We start from the raw sequence: 27,148 nt of genomic DNA, 5'->3' as shown, positions 1-27,148 counted from the left end.
TTCTCAAGAACGTTTATCTTTGTTAGTTGGACAGAGTCTTGCAACTCCAAAGTGATACATAAGGAATAATATAACTGACAGATGTACAGCTGAACCAGACTAAAGCCTCACATTATAACTCCTGAAGCTGCTCATGAGAAAAAAACAACAACATTGAAAAGCTCAGGCATTTTTCTTTTAACCTTTTGTTTTATAAGTGTACTTTTAATCCCGGTGTCAAACACAGATCTTAAAAGGTATTTCCTTTTGCAACGTGTTTAGTGTAAATAACATAAGTAACAAAAAAAGGTTTGGCAAATGTTCTAAAAACTGAAATTAACAGGCACTTCATTTGACCAAATTGCTGGTTTCAATCTGATTTAACCTAAAGTAAAAGAGACATTTTCCTATTTTACCTAAACAATGCTATTAACTTGTAATACACTCCTCTACTGGTATTTAAAACATAGTAACCTCATTGCACATCATCTTCTATCAAGATAACTATGAACAGATGGTAACTACTGTATGTAGACCTGAATGTAAATATATCAAACTACTGGAACAACATCTATTGAACTACTGTACTTCAAACGGTGTATTTAGACTATTGAAAATATATTAGAGAGAGAATAGTTTTATCTCTACATTAATCTTTTTTTGGCAGTATATGTTTGGGATTTAGACAGGCTTGGGGAAATTAATGTGAAAGGTGGTGAAGAAAATTAACCAAACCTTTGTGTAAGAAAATAAAAAAGAGGTCCAAGGATCCTGACCAAACATGCTGCAAAGCTTTTGACAAAACTTCTCTTGAAATAGACATGCTGTACAGCACCAACTGCAAACCACCTCTGCTAAAGATAAACATATTGGTTCCTTTGTCAGTTTCTATGCAAGAGGAAAAAGCTAACATACAGTACATGGCTCGAAGAAAACAAAAAAAACAAAAATAAATTATTGCAAAGGAGGTTTGTCTGTAGTCCCTGGGTCTAAAAGTTCAAAATATTGTCCTTTTAAGATCACAGGACAGTAACAGGCGTTCCAAGCTCAGATGACCGTAACTGTGAAGAAGGGTGAAAAAGCAAAGCACATGACAGGAAAGGATTCTGAAGGATTGAAGTTTTTCAATTTCAGTCTGTCTTTTCTTGTGGTCTTCTGTTTCAGTTTAGATTTTTTTAAAATGTAGCAATTGCATCAAAATGAGCTGTCCTGTCAAAGTACTTAAAAACAGAAAAAAAAAACCTGATCTCAGAACAAACAGTAGATGAAGTGGGACAGAAAGACGAGGTGACAGTACGCCAATCTGCCTCGTGCGATCATGACTTGCAGTCACGCCATGTCCTCAGAACTGTTCGCTGGAAGAAGTAGTATCTGGAATCATCTTGATACCCGGAGATGATCAAGCATCATCGTGCATGTGTTGCTTCAGTGTTAGCTTTCAAGGATACCAGTATCATCGACTGCGGTGCGAAAAGGCATTCTTAGTGGCCCGTCTCCAGGCTGGCACCTTCGACAAGCATGATCATGCGGAAACAAAGTGCCAAGAAGCCTGTGCCCAGGAGGTCTCCCAGCGCAGTGAGGTAGGGGATGGAGAAATTATCAGGGTCCAGACCTCTGCGCCACATCAGTCTCACAATGATGTCAGCCATATACAGCAGAATGCCCACCTGAATTAAAACAAAATTCAATGTTTGGGTTACAAATCCTTACAAGGCAAGTTGAGAGAATGCAGAAATGTACTTGAGAATGTAATGCCTTATTGTTGGAAAACTGCCTGATTTCAGTATATTTTATTGCACTCACTTTGTAACTGCATTCTGTTAATACTGTCTACCGTAGGTAGACACACAACAGCCTTAAAAAAGTTATTGGTACCACTGTGGGTTTTGTAAACTATGAGAATAAATAATAATCCTGAAAAAAATGCAAGTTGAAATGAAGTTGTTCCAATTTTCTCATCTGGTTGTTAGGTTTTTTAAATAATACATTCACTGCCACCTCAATAAGTGACGCAATATTAATTCCATGTTTATTGCAAAGCACTTTACTGGAATTGAAACACAGCAATCTAAATTTCTTGAACACTTTTGTAGTCCAAGAAATACAAAAAAATCTGATTTAACTTAACCAGAAAAGCCACTAGATGGCCTCTTTAGTTCTATAGCATATTGTTTTAATTTATGTTTCATTTGCAATGCTAACAGGAATCTGAATTACAATGAATTGGTTATTAAAACTGCACAATATGCAGGAACTATGATAAAATAAGACTTTTGGAATATAATGGAATCATCACTGGAAGCTTTTTCTTGCCTTTCCAAAAATTACCCTTTATTTTTTCATTCCAAAAACCACTGGTTAATATGAAACAACCAGACTTAGTAGCCTTATGTTATTTGCTAGATTTTCTACTGAATCTATCATATAATTTCAGAAAAAAATCTAATATTGCATTTTTAACTTTGAGCAAGACCTGTTTTACACTTTACAGAAACATAATTGTTTTTCTCTTGGCTAAAAATGAGCTTTGGTGTGAATGAGAGTAAAAATGAACATGATAAAACAGTCATATACAGTACATCACTGAAATATAAATATACATATAAAACATGAAGGTATTTTTACTATCTGTAGTCACAAAAACCAGCCACAAACATACTGTTGCACAAATGAAGTGCACCACGTAGGCCTTATGGATTTAATCAAACATTTAAAATATAGATACCAAATAAAATGATAGATAATGTGAACAAAAATGGAGATTAAAGAATCATGATAACCTCCCAGCTACAAAACGTGACACACTGCCAAAACCACAAAGTCAGTGTGACCTCTTTTAGCACTAACACCGATGCATAAACCCGATCAGTCCTGGACAGACTGCTGTGAAAACTTCTGACACATTTCCTGTGCAGCTGCTCCCACCTGGTGAGAGTTGTTGATTTTCGACAACAATGGCAATTTGGTGCCACATACTCTATTACAGTAAATTTAAGTCTGGAGAAAAAGCTGGTCATGACAAGACCTCGATGTTGTTTTTTTTATGAAGTTTTGCCACTGTAATCCTACAACGATGGTCTTGCATTGTCCTTCTGGAAAAGTGGCTTGCCAGATTGGACAAACTTTTGGCTCAAGGACTTTGGCAACATATCCTTGACCAATAATACAGTATCTGCCCTTATACAGAGGAAGTGTCCTCCAGACATCATCCACTTTCCGCTAGATCTTTAGTTATGTTGACCAGCACAACAGATTAAAGCTCACTGTGGCACCTTAATATTCTTTGTCTTTTGTCAGATCTGCCTGGGCAGAAAATGGCATTTATCTGTGGATATAATCTTACACCACTCTCTCTGCCACACCTTTGGATGTTCTCTGGCCAGCTGAAGGTGGGAATATCATATTCTAGCTGTCGCTAAGTGGACTGAACAGCCTGGGAGCATGTACTGCACATGTACATTTTCATTTAATGATGCACATGTTATTTCTTACTGGAATTTCTCATGCTGTAGCTGCAGCAATCTGAAAACAATTATGCAAATGGAGCAGATGGATGTGACAGTCCTGGGTTGGCGTGGGCTGTCCTACACAGATCCGGTTTCTTAGTTTTTCTGGACTAGCCTGCTGTGTTAAAGCAGAACATCTCATTTTCCATTCACCTTCTCTCACAGCTTTCGATAATGCCAATATCAATTACAAAGATGCTGTGGTCATACTTTTCTTATTCTTACATGAATCAAAACTGTATCTTTTTGAAAGTGTATACAGATCCTTGAACAACTCAATGTTAACTCAAATACTGAACAATAAGCACCTGGCAATTTTATGAAATGTAACTTGAGTACAGTAAAAATAACAGTTTAATAAAGCTGATGCTGGGGAATGAATTTACTTACAATAACAACCTACAGTAAGAATAAAAAAAACACTTGCCTATCTTAACATACTGGGTATTTACTTTCAATAATTACCAAAGAATTAAAAAAGCACTTGCCTATTTTAACATCAACCAAAACGAATTAAAACTACAAGCATTGGAAAATGCCAAATTGTGTGGCCATGTGCAAAATATGTAATATGATGAAAATATGCTTTTTGTTATGAATTATTTTCTACCGCATGTCTTATACTTGGGTTTCCATTCCAAATGAACTATACTATTAACCTATTAATACTATTAACAATATCCAGGTGAAAACACCAGAACACAATGTAAAAACACCAGATTAATCTGGAAATATCTTGCCAACCAAATTGTATAGGTATTGAAAAATAATTATCTAGAGTATTTATGAGCTTACGTCTTTGGATGTTAGCCGAAGGATCAGATTGTGTAACCAAGTGCATACATAATGTAGACCAGTAAAAGGTACTTGTGAGAAACTGATGATAAAGGAGAAAAATATAAGGGAAAAAACTTTTAAAACTTTGCTAGAAGTGAAACTTGCAGAGCTCTTAAGCTAATATATTTAAAACATCAAGCAGCAAACACCAAGAATCAATGAGAGATCTAAAATATCTTCGGTATACCTGCAGAAGAGCAGCAATTAGGTAGAAGCCAATGAAGGTGAGTGAGATAGCCATGTGTCCTCCTTGCAACAGGCTGATTGTGTACAGGAACACTAGGTGTCCAGGAATCACCAACAGAAACAGCACACGGGCTGACTTAGAATTCACCCCTGCAATGGAAGAAAACACGATTGTGACCCTGCTCTGCCCACGATCAAAATGGACACACACCACGACAATTGCTGGCTGGAATAAAATCTGGACAGGTGAGAGGGCAGCTACACAGGTACAGTATGTGAGCAGTGAGCTAAGAAAAAGCTGGAAAAATCATTTTGCAAATAAAAGATTCAGATGTTTCTTCCTCTCTTTCACCGACCTGAATAGAAGAAGGTAATGCAGGGGTTGGGCCAGTGCTGCCTCATCTTGTAGGGCAGCACCCCCGGCATGCTCCAGAAATGGAGATAAGTAGAGATCCGACTGGCCTGGATAGCTACCAGGTTGCCACCTACACCTGAAAGGAGGGGGAGAGCAGAGTCAAAATACATAGGACCAAGTGCAATTAATAGCAAGGAGTCATTTTAGCAGGTTTTTCCTAGTGATTTCCAAATACTAGAAGTGGTATAATTTTATCCAAAAAGGATATACAGTGCTCAGGATTTTATTTAAAGTGATATGTAAAAATGAAAGGCTGTGTCCTTGTGCTACTCAATAATTTTTAAATTCACACACAAAAGGAACTGCTTTACAGTATATGTAAAAAGAAAATGTTGAGCACATTACGCAATTAAATATGTACTTAGTGGTAAAGCTGGGCTTGAACCGGGAACCTCCTAGTTATGGAATCTCAAGAGCCTTACTCTCTAACGTGATGTAAGAACAGGCTGACGTAAAAAGGGAAGCATAGATGGCCTGCATGTTTCTGCTATTTCCTTACACCCTTTAATATGTACCCACAGACCAAGGATCTTGTTTAAACTCAAAAGAGCTTCTCAAGGATGTTCATAAACATTGTAGATGGATGGATGAATAAGCCCACTACCCAAAACAAAGTTCCAGGCCTCAACAATCACAGGCGAAGGAAAGATGCAACGTCACTCGACATCTCTATTTCTTTCCGTGCCTGCTTACTTAGTTTTAATGTTGAGTATTATGATGATAACCCCACAAATGCTGTTTCTGTCACTGGGTTACATGATCCCTCCAAAGTACTTTAAAATATACATCTGTTCTTTGTTGAAAGCCTGGATGAATCAGCCTTTGTAAGAGAGACCACACCATGATCTTATAATAGTTGTTTTACTGTGCCCCTCAAGCCATTTGTGTTTTGATTTTTCACAACTGTTATTAAGGTTTGAAGGGAAGTAAAAATGTTTTTTGGTAAGATGCACTCTCCTTTCAATCAGCTGCACAAACTAGTGGCAGGTGTTTCAGTGGTAAGGGTTATGTCTTTTAATTATCTCAGAGTTTTGAACATGAGCTTTCTCTAATAACAGCAATTCAGGTCAGACTTGCTTCATCCGCATCTCTTGAGGTTTAAATATTGGAATGGTATGAATCTCACAGGTGTGGTGAAGTGATAAAAACTGTATTAAAAAAATAAACCTAGGTCTAACATAACAGCTTAAATTCTCTTTCTCTTTCAAGTCATAAATGCAGTGGCATGCATTTAATATCCAGGCTTCCAGAGCCTGAAGCATCCACTTTGATACCTATGCCAGAATATCTTTTGCTCTGGGGTGTACATCAAAATCAGAAAGGAGAGAGGCAGCAGGGAAACATACACAAACAAGCCATGGAATGACACAAATAAATAAAGAGGAAATATGAACCAGACAGCATACTTTATCATGGAAATGCATTAACTTTAATGAGTCCAACGTCTTTCTTCCAAAAGTGAACTCACACTCAAGCTTGGGTGCTTAAGAACAGGTTTTGTACCATATTGTTTGTTAATAAAATGCTGCTCTGATCTTGTAATTGATACGATAAGATTCAGTAATGGAATGTATTTTATATCGAAGGGATAACAAAACCAATTTGCCCTGTGGTCATTTCACAATGTAAATTAATATAAATGTTTCAAGCTTATACAGTGTCACTTACCATTGATTACCGGAGTAAAAACAGCCATGCCTTCAAAATTTGGGTCGGTTACCGTCTTGTCCAAAATCAGGCCACCAATACTGCAAGCAAAAGGCTTTATTGAGAAATCTAAGACAATGCTGGGTTGTGCAGGGCAGAGCAGTTTGCTTCCCACCCCAGTTCCCAGGTTAACGTAAACAAATGATTAATTAAAATAATTAAAATGTAATGACTGATGACGAGCTTCTTTGCTGTTGTTCAGCTGTTAGATGCTGAATTTAAGGCTCCTGTGAAGTATTAATATTAACTTTAACAGGCCAACTTTACAAATGCAGAACAGCCTGAGGAAAATAAAATTTGAACCTTGATCCTTATCAACATAAAACAGTAGCACATACCGTGCTGCTGGGCTCCCAAATGTATTTTTGAGGTCCACATGATTATACTTATTCCTGAAGTATAATTTATTTTACTAGTAGGATTTATACAGTATTGGAGTATCTCACCTACAATCCTCAAGGTTGTCAAAACCTTTACCTGACATTCTCATCACAGATTGGAATTATCCATTTTTTAACCCAATTTGATTTTATAGCCCAGGTCTAAAACACAAGATTCAAAAAACCTGCTGGACTTGTGACCTTCAATAATTGGGGAATTCTGGCTTTCAAAGACCTATGAAACTCTTCTACACTATTCAGTTCAGTACACTGGAATGGGTATTGTACCTGCTGATAGACATAGCAATGATGACTGGCTGCCAGCCCGATATCAGGACCTCCTTGATCTGCGGGCTGCGACGGGCTACAATCACCCACAGTGGTATCAAGGCAATGAAGAGGGCACACACAAGTAGAGACAGGTACCACTGATCTGCAGAAAAGGCATATTTAAACGCAGGTTGCTTTGTGGGAGCACAATGACACTTCCCACTGTAAGGTCATTTACATATGTAACCAGGTTTTTACAGTTGCTTTTTATCAAGAAATACCATGTTAAAACCATGTACAATATTCCCTGTGCTTTTTCTAACATTTATAAATAAGAAAATTAGATAAAATAAAACATTATTGTTGTGCTAAAGGATTTAAGAATGTCTATTCATATGGCCCCAATTGTTTATATCACAGGGCAGATTAATGAGAATAATCTAACAGAATTAACTGTCCTCATCTGTTAAGTTTAATTGGATCCTAATTCCTTCCTTCCACTGTTAATGAGGCTATACATCTGGGAAATAAAAATGATGGCTGAGTAAATATGATGTCTCTAAAATGTCAGAGAATATCTAAAGAATGGTGGTTAGCTAGCCTGTACAAGAGATGACTTCTTGAAATGTTCACTGTTAAATTCCTGATATTCATTCCATGTGAGTTTTGTAACTTTTTTTTACTTTCTGTTCAAACAAACAAAACAGTTTCTGAAAAAGTCAGCCCTAGATAGAATCTGAATCTAAACCATCTACTGTACTTCACCTGTCTGCAAATATCACAGTTACAGTCCCCTGATCTTTGCCTGAGGATTAATTAAACATTAACTGATTAACTGTGGGAGTACGGAACAATATACTCAGCCATGCTGTTAAAGCTCATACCCAGGTGTCTTTCAAGAAACAACTGGAGTGAGAATCTTGTATCAATTAGCTGCATTTGTAACCTTTCTTACTGTATGTTTTATAACCACCGCTGTAGAACAAGTGTGTTAGAAGTGTATTTAAAACATTTATGCTTTATTTTCTACACTGCATATTTTTAATAAGATGGGAATTTTAAGAGGCAGTTTCTTAATAGAATTATTAGTCTAGAAGCTAAACAAACATCGGGGTGATGTAAATCTGTCATACTGTACACTCAACACAATTTATTATTGCCCTTTGCTGACATCTGCTGGCAAAACAGTGCAATCAGCAGGATGACAAAGTTCTTTTTAAAGCAAAAGGTAATAAATACATACTGTAATAATACTGCATTAGACAAAGCAGCATGATAAACATTTGCTCAACTTTTTAATTTCACAAAGTGTGACAAACTTCATAAATGTTAAATATTTTTAAAGATTTACTGATTTGCAATTACCTAGAGTTTTAGGTTTTAGTTTGCTGTGTTGGTGATTTATTGCAAACGTTTTCAAAGTTTCCTTCTTCATTAGTAACCTCCACAACTTGAACTCTGGCCATTCTTTCACACAACTGTAGGAGTGAAGTATTGTATTGGAGCCTATCTTCCAGTGCTGGATGTCTTTTTTTTTATCCCTACTCTCATGTCAAACACATTCCATAAAAGTTCAGTGCAGCTAACATCTGGCAGTAGAAAATGTCAGAGCATCAATTTTAAAATCTACAGTTTATATCATTAAATATTGTTTTTCAAATTCTCCAACAGACATAAAGTGCATTTAAAGCTTATCAGTCTTCAGTCACTTTCATCGGTGTAAGTTAATTCTTCAAAAATGATTAAGGCATGATACAGTATGTAATGGCATGATTGTCTTCAGCCATGGGTGAACTTTATAATTATTGCCAGTGTGATGGCACAAATTTGCCTTTAACCATGATTAATAATAGGTATCAGGACTCAAGGAGGTATTAAGAGGAAAGTTACGCCAAAAAATATTACGTTACATTTTAATGTATCGATTGCTCTTAACTTATTTTTGGGAAACACAGAACATGCTGTCCAACTGGATTCCAGGAATGGTATGTGACAGAGACAGAATCCAGCTAAGTGCAGACAGCCACAGCTGCCTCTGTAAGGAGGTGTGGAAATCTGCCCCATCCCTCCAGCGAAAAGCCCTGATTGGATCAGGAACCTTTACTGCACATGAAGCATGTTAGCAGAATAGTGTGGCTCCAAATAAGGTCAGGTATCTGTTAATTAATACCCAAGCTGAATTGTAATTTTATTATTTCTGTTCAGGTCACCGTTTTCCCCCTGGGATTTCAGGAACTGGTTTTGGAATTAATACTTTAGTCTGATTACAGCTCTGCAGGTGTTTACATGTGAACTGAAGTGCAATTAAAGAGAGAACCATAGCTCATGAGATACATTCAGGGAATTAATGACTCTAAATCGAATAAGTCCAGTTATGGTAGCCTTACAGATAAACAGTCTTGAGTCTTGTAAATTTTGAAAGAGCTTGTTGTGAATACTTGGGGGTCATAAATAAATACAGCATAAAAAGACATGAAGTAGGAAATAGTGATTGATGTAGTGCTACTAAAAGGAGAGTTTCCCATGTTTCACTTTAATGTATTTGAACAATACCTCTGTATTGGTAGAGTATGCTGCTAACCCCTGCCAGAAGTGAGAGAGTTATCAGATCTCCCAGGCTGGCTGCGATGGGAGTAGCCACGTTGTCGGGGTTTATTCCAACTTTTCTTGACCCAATAATTACGCCGATCATGACCAGACCTGAGAACATAATTGAGACAGTAAGTGTCAACTGTCCACGCCATGCAAGAAGTTTGAGAATGCTATGTTGGGGGAGGAGAGGGGGAAGGAATTTAAGTGTAATGCTATATGAAAGCATGTACAAATACACATAATGCATCTGTCTAAAGAACTACAATCAAGCACATTCCTACTTCAAAACCACAGTAAAACACTTTCCATCAACTCTGCTGTGGTCTACAAATGCCATTCCAGATGTTCCTGAATTCCACCACACATGCACAAGTAAACTAGAACACTACCAGGCATCAATATTTAAAACATTTTCATGCTAGCTATTTGATCAATAACACAAACATATGGAGAAGGACATCAAACTTTTTTCATGGTAGGACATAATGCAGCAGGGAAACCCCTACGATTCCCACAGACTGATTCAGCTATAAACCAAAACCAGCTGATGGATTTTTCAACTCTGTTCTTATACCGAGTAAATATGCTCAAAACCAGCGTACTGTCAAAATTGCCGCACATTCTGCTTCATCACACCATATTTGAGAGCCTTCATCTCATAAAAGCTGAAATGGATCAAAATTTTCTTTCTGAAGGAAGGCTGGGCTACAAAAGAAATGTTTTCTATTTTATTACGTCCAACCGTGAAATCTTGGGTGAAGAATTCTTGATTAACGTGTGTCAAAGGATAATGGAAATCATGCCACATATTCATTTTGTAGTCATCATTTTACCTAGGGAAAGTGCAGCAATAAAAGCAGTAGTGACACTGCTGGCACAGAGCACTGCAGCCTTGTCCAGTTCAATGTGTCCTTTGGATATTGACCCCAGGATCACAGCTGCCACAGCTGCCAGTAGCCCCACCACAGTGGCCTGGACCTGTGAAGAGAGCGAAAACAAGACGCCAAATCTGAAGCCTTCATTTCCACAGCTGTAGCAAACATAACATAGATGAGGCCTTTTGGCTCATCATGCACCTTTTATAACAAGTACTGTATAAACCAAAACCAGCTGATGGACATTTCAACTGTTCTTACACTGAGTAAATCTGTACACAAGCGATAACTGGAGTACTGTCAAACCTACTGTGTATTCTGCTTCATCACGCCATATATGTGCAAGAGCCTTACCATGTTAAGTAAGATTAATTAATCAAAGGACCTTATCAAGCTTCTTCTTGAATGATGCCACTGAACCAGCTGTACTTGGGCAGCTTCTTGAAATAGCATACAGTATTTTCTGCTTAGCCTCTTATTTTCATTCTTGTGTGTACGTTTCAGGACTCGTTCTTACAATCTTATGGAGAAATCATGACACAAATTCAACTATTTACCTACAACACTGAGACTTCAATGAGAAGCACCACAAGAGAGTAAAAAGATGCATTCTAAGCCATGTGGTCACTCTCCATAGGAGTAACAGTTACAGTGTGTTCAATTATTGATTGCAGGGACATCTTCTATAGACGTTTTAATGATATGGTTTAATACTAGTTGGCTTCAAGCTCGTGTTCCAGATTGTCAGAAAACCTTCTGCGGCTTGCTCTTTCAGTGAGATGTAATACTGAGTTTTTACTGCACCTCGCCACCAGCAGTAGTTGACAGTTCAACCCTTTGCTAAAATTGTTAATTAATAGAAGCATCTGCTAAATTACTATTACTGTTATTTAAATTGGAACAACAGTTAGATTTACTACAGACTGTGAATAGTTAATGAAAGATTCTCCTCCAAAATTGCTCAGAGCAACTCGGCTATCATACCATCTAGTAAGTCTCTCTGTTTCCTACCAAATCTGGTGGGAATTCTAAATTTCCCAAGCAAACTTGACTAACAGGAAATCTCTGTAGCTTCCCTTGCAAGGTCACTTATTCTCTGGAATTAGCAGTTAAGCGAATTTAGGATACTGGGTGGGAGACACTGAAGAAATGGAGAGATTGTTTTATATGATCTGTATGGTTACCTGAATCAAAGCCAGGTTACAGGACACCATTCTCCATTGCTGGCGAGTGTCATCCATCTGTCCAGTATTAGCCTGGTGAACAAAGCCACAAGCACCGTCAACTGAAGTTCAAGCTGGTACAGTATGTCAAAACATTCTGTAGCTGATTTGTACAAAACTGTCTTGTTCTCTGTTTACTCTTCACTACCATATGATATTCACTTCTTTCCTAGCTGGAATTATATGTGTCCATAATCTTAGTCTCATCAAACATAAATAAACATAAAGTATCCTAGTGGAATATACTGTATAATAATATTTACATTTCTACTATTACTTAAGAAATATCCATGAAAAAACCTGTATTTTGTATACTGTATTTTGGCATTGTTTAATAATGAATATGTATAAACCAGTGGTTCTCAAACTGTGGTACGCGTACCTGCAGTGGTACGTGGCGTGCCGCCAGGTGGTACGCTAAATGACCCTGGAACTGTGTTGTGTGCGCTGAAAAAATCGGGACGGGTTTTCATATTTTGTATTTTTATACGTGTCGAATACGCAGCCTACGTACTACGATACAGTGCGCGCTAATACTTCAGTGGACACAAGAGATACTCTGTAATTCTATACCACTCTATAGGAATGCGTGCTACGGACGCAAGTGACCAATTGTATTTAAAAAAAGCTACTGTATCTCCAGCAAATAGGGAGAAAGGAGAATGTGCGTGATTTTGGAACAATGCCAACGTTGTAAACACAGGAATGCATAGAACTGCGTGCTACGGACGCTGGTAATCTTGTGAGCACAGGAAAGCGTGAAAAATAACAGAAAAATATTTAAGAACTGTTCTAAGTTAATTTGAGAAAAATACACCGAGCGTCTCTGTGTTTCTCTCCCATGCGCATGAAATAAATACTTAAAATAAACACTGAAATAAAAACGGAAACGTGGAAAAATGCAAGCTTGCAGATTGCTAAAGCAGGTAAGCCCCACACTATTATGTGTGGAGAAAAAGCTGCTGAACAGCTCGACCTGCTGCCCCCCCTGAAAGACAGTCACTCATAGAATTATTGAAATGAAGGATTATATCAAAAGTACGCTGACAGAGCGCGTTGAGATGAGCAGATGTTTTTCACTCCAATTAGATGAGTCTGTAGTCGATTTGGCCAATTTGCTCGTTTACGTTAGATACGAGTTTCAGGGTACGTCCCGTGAGGACTTTCTGTTCTGTAAACTGCTACCAACAGGAACTACAGGAGAGCACATATTTCAGCTTCTGAATGAATTTCTCGAAGAGAATGGCATCGACTGGATAAAATGTGTCGGAGTTTGTACAGACGGTGCTAGAGCAATGACAAGCCGACATAACGGTGTAGTTGTACGAATTAGAGAGGTTGCTCCAGAAATTAATGGTTTCATTGCAACATCCACCGCGAGACCTTTGCCGTCAAGAAAATGCCTGACGATTTAAAATCTGTTAAGACTGTTGTGAATTGTATGAAGGCTCGAAAAATTAATTCACATCTGCTTTGCTCGACTAAACAGGCTCACCCCTCTCACTGAAACGGTGCTTTTTTATTTTTATTTGTTGTTGTTTTTTTCTGTAAAACACTTTGAGAAGCCACATTTTAATATATCAAACAAAGTTTATTATTATAATATTTATTATATGTATGTGTGAGTGTGTGCACACGCGCTCATGTTGGTCATTGAGAATTTCTGGGGTTCCTATGAGATGATGACTTGTAGGTGGTACTTGGATGCTTTGGTTGGATTAGGGGTGGTACTTGGTCCAAAAAGTTTGAGAACCACTGGTATAAACAATATACTGAAAATATTAAAAGCTGTTACTAACTGTCCTCTTATAATAGCAGGTCTCTGTACTCTACAGCTCAGTCATTGTGTTAATAAAAATACCATTAGAGCCTTCCATTATTTTTCTGGGAAATCTACTTTTTTTCCTTTTCAAATTACTTTGCCTTGCAGGAAAATTAATTCTGTAACCTCTTTTGATTTCCAAGGATGGGTGGAAATGCCTCTTTAAAATGCTACATTAACAAATACTTCTGACAAATGTCTTTCCTTGTATTAAATCAATGAGAACTTCACCTTGAGTACTGGATTATTTTAAAGAACTGTTCAAAGATTTTGATTAGTTCCAAATTATGAATTGTTTAGGAGGTTAATTGTTGATTGTTTAGGGGTTTTATCACATATCATAATATATATATGGTATATTAGCATATACAGTATATACTGTATAATAGTATATAGTATATAAACAATATACGGTATTATTTTGTAAAATGTTGTGTGCTGAGGTAAAGGTTTGAAGGACCTAACTGTATGTCTGCCTGAAAAGGTTATGTAGTAAAATTGAGAGACACACCAATGGTGAAGCTTCTATTCTGGCCTGTGCTAAAAGATAACAGGACACTGAAAACTGCTAACATTTTCTCAGTACCAATGCCATGCTTGATATACAGTTCTCAAAACAGACATATCTCCATATCTAGATTTCATTCAAGCCACAAATATAAAAAAGAGCTTGGCACTGAAGATTTTATAGTTTTCAATGCTGATTGTAGTGTACTTACAGCTGTAGACAAACGGGATGCAAGGGTCATTTCAAGGTTTCCTTTGAGTCCTACCAAGGCTGGCACTAAAATGAATACTTCTGTAATCTTTTTGAACACTTCCCAGTGCTGTAAAAGAAAGCAAAATAAATTAAAGGTGGTTAAAATAAGCATTTCACAATTGTCACATACTGTATGGTAGAGCTCTGCATATAAACATAATAATATATAGCATGGGCCTATTTTAATGCAATATGCACACACTTGCACTTGAAAAGTATTGCATGTAAATTCTACATCCTATCAGGAGAACAGCTGTCCTGAAGAATACAAGGAACTACAATCGTCAGTCTTGCGTCCATTGTATAAAACAATTCATCATCTAAGCTGATTTTCCATGTCAGCAGAAAGGCTGTATAAACCTTTATTGCCTGCATTTTCCGTCTACCTTTGACTGTTGAAAATTACACTGCAATCAATGTTGTTTTAATACTGCGCAAATTGCAGTTTTTCAAAATCCAAATATGGCTCGAGGACAGATGCTAGAATAGTGCTGAAGAGCTCCACTTTCAATTAACATGCATCTGTGCTCGAAAAATAATATCCTCACAATGCTGAGGCATCTGAATACACCAAAGAGGCCTCATTTTTAACGAGGCTGTAAATTCAAAAGAATAAGGGATAAAAAAGAGTTTACAGAATATTAGAACTGTAAGTGCTGTAATTCCAAGTCGACTCATAGAAAGTGAAGATTATTACTGAAGGCAAGAGTTAGTGGAAATAAAATGTCTTCAGGTCTTTATTCTACCCAGATTCTACAACTCACTGAATATTCAATCCTGCAGTTTTATCTTTCATCTCACATGCTTCACTGCTATCAGTATTCTAGACCCTTTAACTAACTCAAATGCATTCACAAACCAGCGCACATCACTCAAACCAATGCCAATAACTGTTTGCCATAATTCAATTCAAAATTTAGATGAGCAAACTGCAACATGTAAGTTAGCACATAGAAACTCAAGATCAATTCCAGTTGATCTTGTATTGTTACACATACTGCATGTAATTATATTGTTAACCATAACATAGGGATTCACCAAATTATCAAAACAATTCTTCAAGTCCTCAGTTTGCAAAGTGCCTTTACTGAAGACATGGTAATTATCTTAATGTATCATAGCATAACATTCACTAATATACTAGTTTATTTCAAGAAATGGCTAGCTGAGCTAATAAAAAACATTTTTGCTAAGTGAGCATCCTCTCATTTAAAATCTGTGTGTAAAAAATACAGCAAAAGGTTCAATACATATAAACAGTTGACCAGGCTCGGGCCCAGTGTTCCAGAGCAATGTAGCTTAACCACAAAACACCCACAATGTAAAAGTTTGACCTAAATTAAATCCAAGCGCTGACTCAGCCAGGAATGGCAAATCCCAAAATTAGTACTTTGGTACATGCATAAGTCTTTAGCGCACACACAAAGCTCCATCTTGTGGAATTTGAAACATGCAAAATCTGGGAGTCATAGTTCTGATTTAATCTGAGCTCAATTCTGTACTTTACAAATCTAAATCAGCTGTACTTTTAGTCTGAACTAGTGGAACGTTAAGTTTGTAACTATTCACTAAAGTACAAGAGATGAAATTCCTTCAAAATTCAAAATTTGCTAAGCTTCAATCCATGGCAGTCTATACAGTACATACTACCTGAGCTCATCAGAGGAACTGTCCTTAATTAGGTTCTACAAAGAATAAAACACGTTGATGAATTTCCCACAACAGCACAATCAGGTATCATATTTAATGTACAAGCATTTCCTGGGACTAGTGAGAACTAATTTCACTAGACCACGATCAAGTATTAGTGATGGGAGAGTTGCCCAATTTATAATAGCCTTTTCAAGAGTTTTCTTACATATTTAATACAATCAGTAAAAAACGGATACAGTACTGTACACTGTGCTTTGAAAAACAGTAACGTAACTTAGCACAACACAAAAATGCTCCTTATCCTGTCATAGAAATCTTAGGCATAGAAAATGGACAGAAGAAAAAAACTTTGCTCTTTTGTCAAAATCGTAGGCACATTGTAGGAAATGACTCATCTGAATTCTTCTAGAAATGTCTGGATGACATTCTCTGATCTCAATTAGCAACCAAACAAGCAAAACATGCTCGATGGTCTCTATTTTAATGTTGTTTAGATACACTATATTATCCGTTTATGTGTATTACAACAACTTTGATGACACTCAGTTAATGAATACAAGATTATACAGACATACATATAACTTGCCATAGCTGATCTTAACTGTCACAGAACAATAATACATATAAAAACTCTTTAAATATAGGGAGCTATTTTTAAAAGCTGGCATGTCCTGGCTGTCATTCCTCTGCCTTTCTGATTAGAGACTGCTATATCATGGCCTTTCTGGTTTCGAGCCCAGTACCACAGTTCCCCTGGCTGTATCATTCACTGTCCTCCAAGCTTTCATTTGACTTTGTCTTCTCTCAGTCAATTTTTATTGTAATCAGTCTCCAAGACATTTACTGCAGAAAGCTTTCTCATCCCTTCCAAAAGATGCATTGCTTTTCAAGAGATGACCGTAGCATAGTGAGCGTGCATAATGGTATCAGAAGGATTGCATCATGTGTTACAACAAACAAGTTTTCCTCATAAAGTGTTTTATTCATAAACCTACTGTAATCAACCTATTGATTTATCTAAAGTCAATCTGAGCTTAGATATTTTTTATGATCAAATATTATACCCATGAGTATGCTATGCATGCCCTGCTAAGTTGTTTTTATATTAAAGGCATCTACCTATTTATGTCATGAAAGGATGTTAAAAATGTGTAGTGCATCAGTAAGTCCCTATCTGAAACATTGTGCACAATTGTGGTTGTTGCTTTAAAAAAACATAGACAACACACCATCTAAAGTGACCAACTAAAGTAAATATAAACAACAATATGAGAGGAGAAACGTTCCAGGTTTTGAAGAATATTCTACACTAGGACATTAAAAGCACAGCAAAAACTATGAGGGAATTTGATTTCAAAAATCCCAAACAGTAGTGACAAAGACAACAGATGGACAGACACAAGCAGAATCTGAGGGGAGAGGCACTACAAACTGAGAACAGGAGGTATTTTTGAGGCTTGTGAAAGTATGGAACAAGCTTCATGTTGTTAAAATATTGCTGAACCCAATTACCTGGAAACTTTCAAGAAACTGCTTGACGAGATCGATAAGCTACTATTAACCAAAAATACTAGATAGATCAAATGGCCTCCTATTTTTGTATTATGTTCTTAATAACATCCTGGGAAGAACATTTTTCAAAATGTTGTAACTTTTATAGTCAAGAGGTAAGTACAATATTGTTAATGCCATCATTCCATTATCAATGAAACTTTTAAAGGTATCTTTTTGCATTGCAGTGCAAGATCACTTAAAAGATTAAAAGACTAAGGAATGATAAACTGTGATTGTTGAGAGGAAGTATATTAAGTGTGTTCAAATAGCTTCTGTGGACATGTCATACTCAATGCAATCATATTAAACTATAACAGGAAGCACGACGTGTCATTTTCAAGTCACATTTCCAATCAATTCTCACAGATGCAACAAGAGGGAAAACTTTTAGCCTGTAGCTATGAAGGTGACATTTCAAATAAATTTTAAGCTAGAAAGCATTTTCATAATGTTACCTTTTGCAAAATTGGAAAAGCCTCAGGGGTAACTCCAACTATATCCCATTTAATCAATAAAATACGATCTTATTTTTTATCAGAATAGTGACATCTGCATATACTGTAGTGCTGTAACAGTTAGGACTATCTTTACACAATCTTTCCTGTCCACTATGGAACAACATTTCGATAAAAGCAAACTGGTTAGGTTTTCTATGGGGTTTTACAACAAACTCTTAACAGAAAACGGGTAAGTACTGTACCTACTTGCACAATGTCCATCACTAAGCCTGCTGCAACCATCCCTAGGCCTGCTACTAGGTACGGGACAAGAACTTGGGATGCAATACTCCATGAGCCCTCAGGGAGGAAGCCATTGGCAGATTTGGTGAGCTTGCAGGTAAACCCACGCAGCTTCTTCCCCTCATAACAAAGCTCCAGTTCCAATTGTGTGACCACCATGATCCTTGGTCGCAAGTTAGCCCATTCTCTTAAGGAAAGAGTGAACCCTTGTCCTGCACCTGTTGATTCCTTTAGTTTCTCTAATCAAATACAAATCCTGGTGTCTATTGTCTCTTCATGCACAGCAGTCAGAATATAAGACAATTCGTCTGAGATCCGTAAACTGTCAGGGGATTTCTTTTAGAATTGCAGAGCTTTCCCAGTTCTTTTCACATAAAGCAGCATCAAGAACATTCCTCTTTTTCTTGCAGTTAGCATTAGCTCATCTTTCATGCAGTGACACTTCTAAAGAACTTGCACACCAGTTGTTACGGATCCTTAATAAACGCCAGTCTGCTTCCAAATTGTTTTGTCAGTGACATCTCTGAAAGATTTCTCTGGAATGCACATCGAGCAACACCACAGTTTCTGAGTTTCTACCTTCTCATGAATAAGCTTAGAGTCTCCTCTATGCAAGGTCAGCACATCGCAAGCAAGAGCATCTTCTCAGGGGAGCGGCTGTGGTTTGAGAGAAGAAACACTAGAGAATCGCTGTGCTCTGTGCTCCCGCAGTCAGACACGTACCTGTCAGGAACACATGCCAGCTCTTTAGAAATAAGCCCCGGCTTTTTTTCCTTTTGAGCGCGTGACATCACTGTGGTATGCCCTGTCATGTTCCTCTGCTCTTTCTCCTTCTCAGACCCCGTTAAGAAGAATTCTGTGACACAGGCCACCGCGTTATCTAAAACAAATACTCTTATCGCTTGTCCTCCCTTTTCAAGATTAAGCAGGTTTCCAAGAACCTCTGCTGATTAGGTGACTAAGCACACCCATGACAGATTCTAAAGTAGTCCTGATTAGTCACTGCTGCTGCTGCAGTGTGGTTTTCGTGATGGCAATCTGAGCAGCCCAGAAGCCACCTGTTTCAAAAGAAGAAGAGCTCGAGAATCACAGACATTCTCTCCTGCATACAAGGCAAGTTTAGACCTTTAAGTCATGCACACTCAGAATCCATTAGTCTAACAGTGACATGTTAAAGGGTATTCATCGATTTTCTGTGTGCAAATATTTGCTTTCCTGCGGTATATAAAAGAATAAAGTACAGAGAGAGATGTAAGCAGTTTCAGCTTTAATGTCTTTTTTCATGTTCTATTGACAAGACCCGAGAACTAGACCTGAAAAAAAAACTAATACATAAAGCAAAACAAGTAAGACTCTTTAAATACAGTTAGAGGCATTTTAGGCTAAGTGAGCTGCAGCCTTTAATTTAAACCAACACCAGGCGATAAACATTTTAAGTCTGTTACCTGTGTAAATCTGCAGATTTAAATTTTTTGAGTCTGTGTATAGTCAAACATATTTCTTGTATTCTTTATTAGTACAACATACTTTAAGTAAGAGTCGATAGCTATGAAAGCCTGCCATAAAACTATATAAAACGTACAGTACTCAATATGTTTTCCTGCTATGGATGCCCCACAAAACCTCTCTACATCTAAAATAAAATATTCAACACATGTTATTATCAAATATTAATGGATTGGAACACCTTTTGACAAATATCCTTTTATATTGTAGTTAGCAACTTCAGTTTATTTATTTATGCCAGCCAGCCAACAGCTAGTTGTAAGGGAAAAACTGGTTTCCTGTACATGCCCAAAAAAGTGATAACAAGGAAAAAGACCTGCAGACAAAAGCAGACAAAACATCTAGGGCACATTTACTGTATGTATTTAGTGCCCTGACAATCATTAATTCATACTTGACTAATCTATCCCAACTTTATTATCAACCACTGTTGCTGCTAGTATACTTTCACAACTAGGAATGATAGTGATGAGAAAATAAACATTTAATAAATAGAATTTTTACAGAATATCTTTAAGTACAAACTGCCTTAGAGAAAAAAACCCCGTTCTTATCATCAAGGTAAAAAACGTTTGTTGACTTGAACATCACTACACAAACACTCAAACACGGCCTGGCTTGGACACATGTATCCCTTTACCAAGTGCTCAATAAATATTTGTTTAAATTATTGTTCATGAAATTATAAATTCATATATTTCAGTAGAACACTGAGTGTCATTTCTGCTCTGCTTTGTATTGTCTCATTATGTGCCATTTTGGCACTTCTACACGTGTGCTTATTCACTGACACTGCAAGCCACAATTTCTAGACAGCAATAATCTTGATTGCAACATTTTAGGCATTAACATCATCCTATTTTTTAGATGTCTTATGTGGAAATCTTTCTGTTGTGTCATTTCATGTTCATGACTTTATATTCCTAGTATTTGTAAATCATCCATCGTAGGCACCATTAGAATGAGGAACATTTTTCATTTTGTCTTTCAATGGGATTTGCACACCTAATAGCATTAATTTCAAAGGGCTGGAAGAACACAGACTCATCTTAGAGGCCAACTGGTAGTCATCCAAAGTAATTAATTAAATCTATTTTTAGTATAGGTTTGATATTACTGTATGTACAATTCAACGCAATAACTGAAGAAAGAAGCTGAAGCAAGTAAGTTCAAAAACCCAGTGTTTTCTGGGAAGGTTTTATAAAAGAAAAATTGCATTTTCAATTAAATTAAATGAAATGTAAAAATATAAACGGGAAGTGCATTTATTATTACTGTTGCTTTCTTATCAAGAGTATACGTGAAATAACATAGTGGAGAAATGATTACAACCTTTAATGCAGCAACAGTTACTCTGGAATACATACTTCTTTTCCCCTGTTTTTTTTTGCAAGTTTTAAATCCGTACCAGCTCTTAATCACAGTACACCAGCTTTCTTGAACACCTCTCTAGAATTCTCCAGCTGATCCGTAGACCCACCACAAAAGGGAAAACATCTTTAACAGGTGTTGAACAATCAAGTATGAGCGGACAACACATTTCATGTAAGATAACAAATGATATTTTAAGGAAATTACTGTATGTTTGTAGGACTGATCTGAAAGGCTAAATCACTTTTGGCTCAGTTTATACCATCCAAACTCCTCCAAAAATCCTCATTGCATTCCTAAATACATTGCGCTACACTTGGAAGAAGATGGATATACAGTAGTAGTCGCACTCCTCAGATTCAAGGTCATTTTACTTTCCCTGTAATCCTATGTGAGCTATTTGAGGCCCATAATAAAACTACAAAGTGTGTGCCCCTAGTGGAATATGTTGGAGGTTTACCAAGGACATCTGGCCTAGATAAAAACAAATTACCCGAATGTTCTTGTAAAAGATACAGGATGAATACAAGGTTTTGGGGAAGGCTGGATACACAGTCACCAAATATTTAGAAAGTTATAACTGCAGGACTTCTGTCTGCATATTCTGATTATGATCTGGTTAATTGATTTTTTTGACAATTTTAAAGAAGCTGACCTGTTTTTTAACAGCATCCATTTCTGCTTTTTAGATTTAGGATATGATTACATGGGGCATTTCAGAAGGTTGTTTGAGAACAGGAAGGATCACTTTGTAGTCAGGTAACAATTTATGCAGTAAATATAGTGAATGCCAAGTACTGTAGAGTGTTGAAATTTTGTACATCTAGTAAATTGATGCCTTTAATTAAAATGTCCAAATAAGGACTTCATCCAGAGGCACCCAAAAGGGGGTGATGCAAAATGCCTTCAATGATTGATTACACACAGGGTTATCCAGGTACAACACAGACTCCTTCTTCACCTGAACTTTATACCAACTATGCTGAGGTTGGCAGCATACTCCAATCAAGGCAGACCAATAAGAAAGGTGAGCCCACACCTGCGGCTCAATGGGAAATCTAGCATAGTCAATCCAATTATCAATATATCTTTGGGAGGAGTTTAATTTATTTTTTTCTGTTACCATTTTAAAGGCAATTATACTCTGAAACCCCAGCACTGTACAGTAAATGTCTGTACCTTGAACTTGCCAAGAGATGTGTGCTCCCTAGTGGTGACATCTTGTCAGGGTCATTTATCACAATAACCAGGACGTGATGACCTGATCTTTCATCCTGTCTCTCTTTCACTGTGATATTTGCATTTGCCTAAAGTGGGTCATCAAAAGCTTTTTTTCCCCCAAAAAATACCAGCATTACTATACACTACGAAAGCAGAAACTGCAATATTCCCTGAGAGGGAAGACTCTGACTAAGAAGAAGAATATACTGATTTACAAAACTCCACCTACGGCAGACACTCACCTGTACACTGTCCAGAACCATGCCTGCCATCACCATGCCCAGCCCAGCCAAAAGATACGGGAAGACCACCTGGAAACAGATTGCCAGAGAGGACTCGTCTTCAATCTTCACCATGGCCGTTTTTTCCTCCACCTGCCGCTTCTGGGGAACCTGTTGTGGTGACGCCAGCACATCCTGCCCCTCGGATGAGCCCGCCTGCCTGTCATTGTGTTTGTTCTTGCCCTTGGATTTGGACTTGTGCTTGGAGCGCTCTCCGTTCTTCGACCGGCCCTCTTTTTTTCTCTGCCGCGGCTCCACCCCAGCCATGGTGTTCCCCTGCTGGACTCCTGCGTCAATCCTACGTCAGTAAAGAGAAACAAATGGATCACTTTCTAGAAGATGACTCCTATTACATCTCTCTTCCTAGCTAAAGGAAAATTAACAAAGGGCTTTTGTCCGTGGCAATGTGAGCCTTTAACTGTTCTTTTCCTTAAACCTGAAGCCTTGTTCAACAAGTCCACAACTACTCTCTATGTCAGTAATATGTCTTGGTACTCTGCCACTTTCTCCACCCAAAATTTCAAGACTGCACTGGGTTAACATGGGAAACCATCATGATGACACTGCCACCGTGCTTCATAGTAAGTGTGATGAACTTGTAAGGATATCTGATCACCTCTAGAGCTCTCAGAAATTCTGCCTCCCTGCCTGTAGATATTGCATTATTCATAGTTCTCTCAGACCTGGGTAAGACACTGGATTGACCTGTTCCCTAGTATACCATCAGTAAGTAAGCTTGCTGTTTAAATCTTTACGCTTTGTACATAACCTTGAAATATAGATATTAGATTGCTATTAACAGCATGCTCCGGTTCACAGTTGTAAATATAACTTTCAAATATTTGTCAGTATTAACATAACACTTAAGAAGATTGTATATATACTGTATATGTTTATTCCATGCTGAAAAGAGAAGAAAGGAAACACGTTTTGGCTGTGGAGCCTACAAAGCCTCCACATCCGAAACGTTGTTTCCTTTCTTCTCTTTTGAGCATGGAATAAACCTTTACTTATTGCTTTGCAGCCTACGCATGCTGACGCAGCTACTGTACGTAATGTACTTGAACTACTGTATATACTGTATACAGTTTATGTTCCAGTGATGTATGATTCTCTGACATAACTCAATGGGAGACAATCGTACCACAGATTCTCGAGTTTCATAAAAGAAGAACAGAAGAAAGGGTAATTTGTTGTTTAGCAGGAAATAATTATAATAAAACACAACAATTGCCTCTGTCGTCGTTTTGTAAAGCGTCTGAGCGCATTGCACATCAAAATAGTTAACTATAGTCACTGTACAGTAATAGGACCTAGAAAATATAATGATAGAAACCATTCAGGGAAAAAAGATTACATGCAACTACAGCCTACAGATAAAAAAAACTCCATACCTTAATTTTCAGACATTGCATCCAGATCTCAACCCCCTTTTTCTGTCATTTACATTGTTTCCGTCTGCTATTGTACATTCTGCACTCTGACAGAATAGTCAAGCTTCCCTTATTTTTACATAGTTGCATAAGCGCCACATACTGTACTGCAAAGACAAAACTAGTATCTACGACCCTCTGTGATTGTGAACAGATACGTAAAATACAGAATTTACAACGTAAACAAAGAACTATAACACGTTTGCAAGACGGCGCTGTTCTCTCTTCCTGTACTGATTCGACAAAGCTCTGCTCCCATTGATTCAATTCGTGGTAGAACCGCAATGATTGGAGGTCGTGGTTGGATAGCCGTGCTCTCTGGTTTTGAAGCCCTGCCCCCTCGGAGAATACACAGTCGAGGTCTGAGGTACAGTCATTAAGAAGGGAATGGTGAAAAGCTATACCGTGAAAAAAATGTTAAAACACGTGGCAGCTATGAAACGTCTGGATAAATTGCACGAAGATGAATTTTTCGAGGTTCGTTCGATATTCGCAATGCCGCATCCTCAACTTATTTTACAGGACTACTTGTGCAGAAGTAGTACTAATACTATTAGTAATAGTACAGGTCTACTGTTGTCCAGAATTGATATACAGTACGGATTTGGATCACCTGTGCTTATTATTGCATAATGCTCACTGCTAAATCCCATTCTTTTCCACAGAGGACTGGACTAGATTGTAAAATTGTTTAGAGTAGTCAGTGCATATGCGCAAATATGGCCCGGGAATGATAAATCGTCACTTATACTACACTGTATGCCCATATCCATGTAATTCACACCCGTACATTCACTGAAATGCTTAGGAGAGGAATTGTGATTTTTTTCACAGACTTTATTTTAACTCTAAATATTCGGCATCTGTGACACCGTTACCATAGCGTATGCGCAAGTAGGTTCCAGAAATGGATTTTCTGTTAAACGCATCATGGTACAATTCACGCGAATGAACTAAACTGTTAATTGTGACATTCACAGTTGATGTGAGGTAGACGATACGTTTCTAAACAGCAGTATGCACCGACTATTGCCCGAATACTACTTTCGCCTACAGGTTCCAAACAAAACACAAAGAGAATAAGGCAATTTAATTTACATGACAATTTTTAAATGCAGTTTCGTATACTGAGCATTAACTTGTCACCTTACTACCACCAGGTCATACTCATTTACACAGTTCCAACTTGTTGAACGTACGGTAAGAAGATGTCACACAGCTGTTTTTCTTGGAAATGTGCCGCTGCCAGTGTGTGTATTTTTAATATCGGTAATAACGGAGGACCCGTCTCATATATCTTCTAAAGGGAGGCATATATACAGTATCTATATACCACTATGGTATTCTTGACAGTATGGAATCACGTTCAGCTAACCGGCATAGGCTTTCTCGAACTGCTGAATACAGCATGAACTGTACAAGTCTTCTGGTTCTGGAAAATAAAACAATTAACACGATTTTTTTTTAAATTATATGAAATGGGGAATTATTTTAGAATTTGAAAAAGTGGTTTGAAATGAAAGGAAATCTAAAAATACAATTAGTCAGGCAAGTGCCCATTTCAGGCTTTTCACTTCGCAGCACTGTACTGTAGGTGATATTGAAACAGTTTGCGTGCAATACTCTGAATGAACACAAATTGTGCAAATGAAATGTATGCGCAGAGTAAATTCTCGCAAAACCCAATAAATAAAAGTCTAAAGAAGTACAGTACCTTGTGCCAGCTGACTTCTTCAGGGCTCCCAGCAGTCAGTGAAAGTCAAAAGCAAAGATACTCCAAGTAACCGATATCGGAGTGGTGAGTGTGTATGTGGAGGGGGGCACCAGTTAATGTCACTTTAAGACAAACAGGTTTCAATTTCATCTCAGCTAGTATATTAGGGCACATGGCCTGCCTGCCTTCATCTACAGTATCTTAGAGAAGGTGGCAAGCAGAGGCAGCATTATGCTGGGAGTGGACTGCCTGCCTGACTGACTGACCCACCTGTTTCGCCTTTGTTTTCCTGAAAAATCCACTCTGACATTACAAATCAGGATGAGTTTAATTATTTCATTATTATTGAAACAAATGATCTTGCAATTGAAAACATGTGAGTAAGGTGCATCTTTTAAGTAAATGATCAATCAACACACGGTGAAGTCAATAAGATGTAAATAGTTAAATTGCACTCATCTGATACCCTGACACTCTCCAATATATAAAAAAGCCTACGGATTTCAGCTGTCTTTATGATTTTGCATTCATCTAAACAACTAAAAGTGCATCCTTCATTACCAAAGAAAACATTGTGAACTGTAATTTTAATGGGGTTTTAATTACAGTATTTAATTACAGTATGACTTCAATGACATATTCTGACCGGCTGTTAAATTATGTATAAGACTGCATATGGCATTTATGGGATTGTAGTTATTATGATTTCTGATTATTTTTCTAAACTAAATGCATTTTAGTACAAAATACTTCTACATCATCCATTATGAGTAATAGTTCCAAAAACAGGGTCCTTTCAGATAACTGTGAACCATTTTTGTCAAATTCACACTATTATACTGTGCTCCATTGAACACAATTAGAAACTTATTTTAATCATTCAGTATATTGTCCATTCTAAACATAGGTTATAGATTTAACTTACAGTATCTCTCTGTTTCTAATCAAATCTTTCGGTAATTAAACAGTATTTTAATTCCAAATGACATAAGCTCCAATCATTTTAGGACAAAATCTACATGAGATGATGATGCATTATGATGCCATTGGAATCACAGAAAAATGGAAGGAATATAAGGCACGCAGAATATTAGAATATATAGTTCAAAAGTGTAGAAATTAA

At 37.3% G+C, this 27,148-nt stretch overlaps 1 protein-coding gene across 3 annotated transcripts; it reads right to left on the bottom strand.

Moving 5' to 3' along the window:
* slc41a3 (solute carrier family 41 member 3) lies at positions 1-26,094 on the bottom strand. Of its 3 annotated transcripts, none has more exons than XM_088916422.1 (11): positions 26,026-26,094; positions 22,840-23,176; positions 14,512-14,619; positions 11,932-12,003; positions 10,706-10,850; positions 9,834-9,980; positions 7,299-7,443; positions 6,592-6,671; positions 4,865-4,999; positions 4,510-4,658; positions 1-1,646 (listed from the first exon to the last, which is right to left on the bottom strand). In XM_088916422.1, the coding sequence occupies exons 2-11, from the start codon at positions 23,143-23,145 to the stop codon at positions 1,461-1,463; spliced, it is 1,473 nt and encodes a 490-aa protein (XP_088772548.1). In that variant the 5' UTR covers positions 23,146-23,176; positions 26,026-26,094; the 3' UTR covers positions 1-1,460. The 3 variants fall into 3 exon arrangements, with proteins under 3 accessions (XP_088772548.1, XP_088772547.1, XP_088772549.1); XM_088916421.1 differs by lacking the exon at positions 26,026-26,094 and adding an exon at positions 24,273-26,018; XM_088916423.1 differs by lacking the exons at positions 22,840-23,176; positions 26,026-26,094 and adding an exon at positions 18,464-19,224.
* Between the last annotated feature and the right edge of the window lie 1,054 nt (positions 26,095-27,148).

The sequence above is a fragment of the Atractosteus spatula genome, chromosome 5 (assembly GCF_055471065.1).
Source record: "Atractosteus spatula isolate fAtrSpa1 chromosome 5, fAtrSpa1.hap1, whole genome shotgun sequence".
NCBI lineage: Eukaryota > Metazoa > Chordata > Actinopteri > Semionotiformes > Lepisosteidae > Atractosteus > Atractosteus spatula.
The sequence above is the reverse complement of the archived record's forward strand: the minus strand, read 5'-3'. Positions and strand labels throughout refer to the sequence as shown.

Bases quoted from the DNA above. Each gene is read 5' to 3' on its own strand.
- slc41a3 (XM_088916422.1), bottom strand. From the start codon at position 23,145: ATGGCTGGGGTGGAGCCGCGGCAGAGAAAAAAAGAGGGCCGGTCGAAG. The intron at 12,004-14,511 runs GTAAGTACACTA...TTTGTTCACCAG, and splicing joins CATCCCGTTTGTCTACAGCT to GCTAATACTGGACAGATGGA. The intron at 4,659-4,864 runs GTCGGTGAAAGA...CTTCCATTGCAG, and splicing joins CATTACCTTCTTCTATTCAG to GGGTGAATTCTAAGTCAGCC.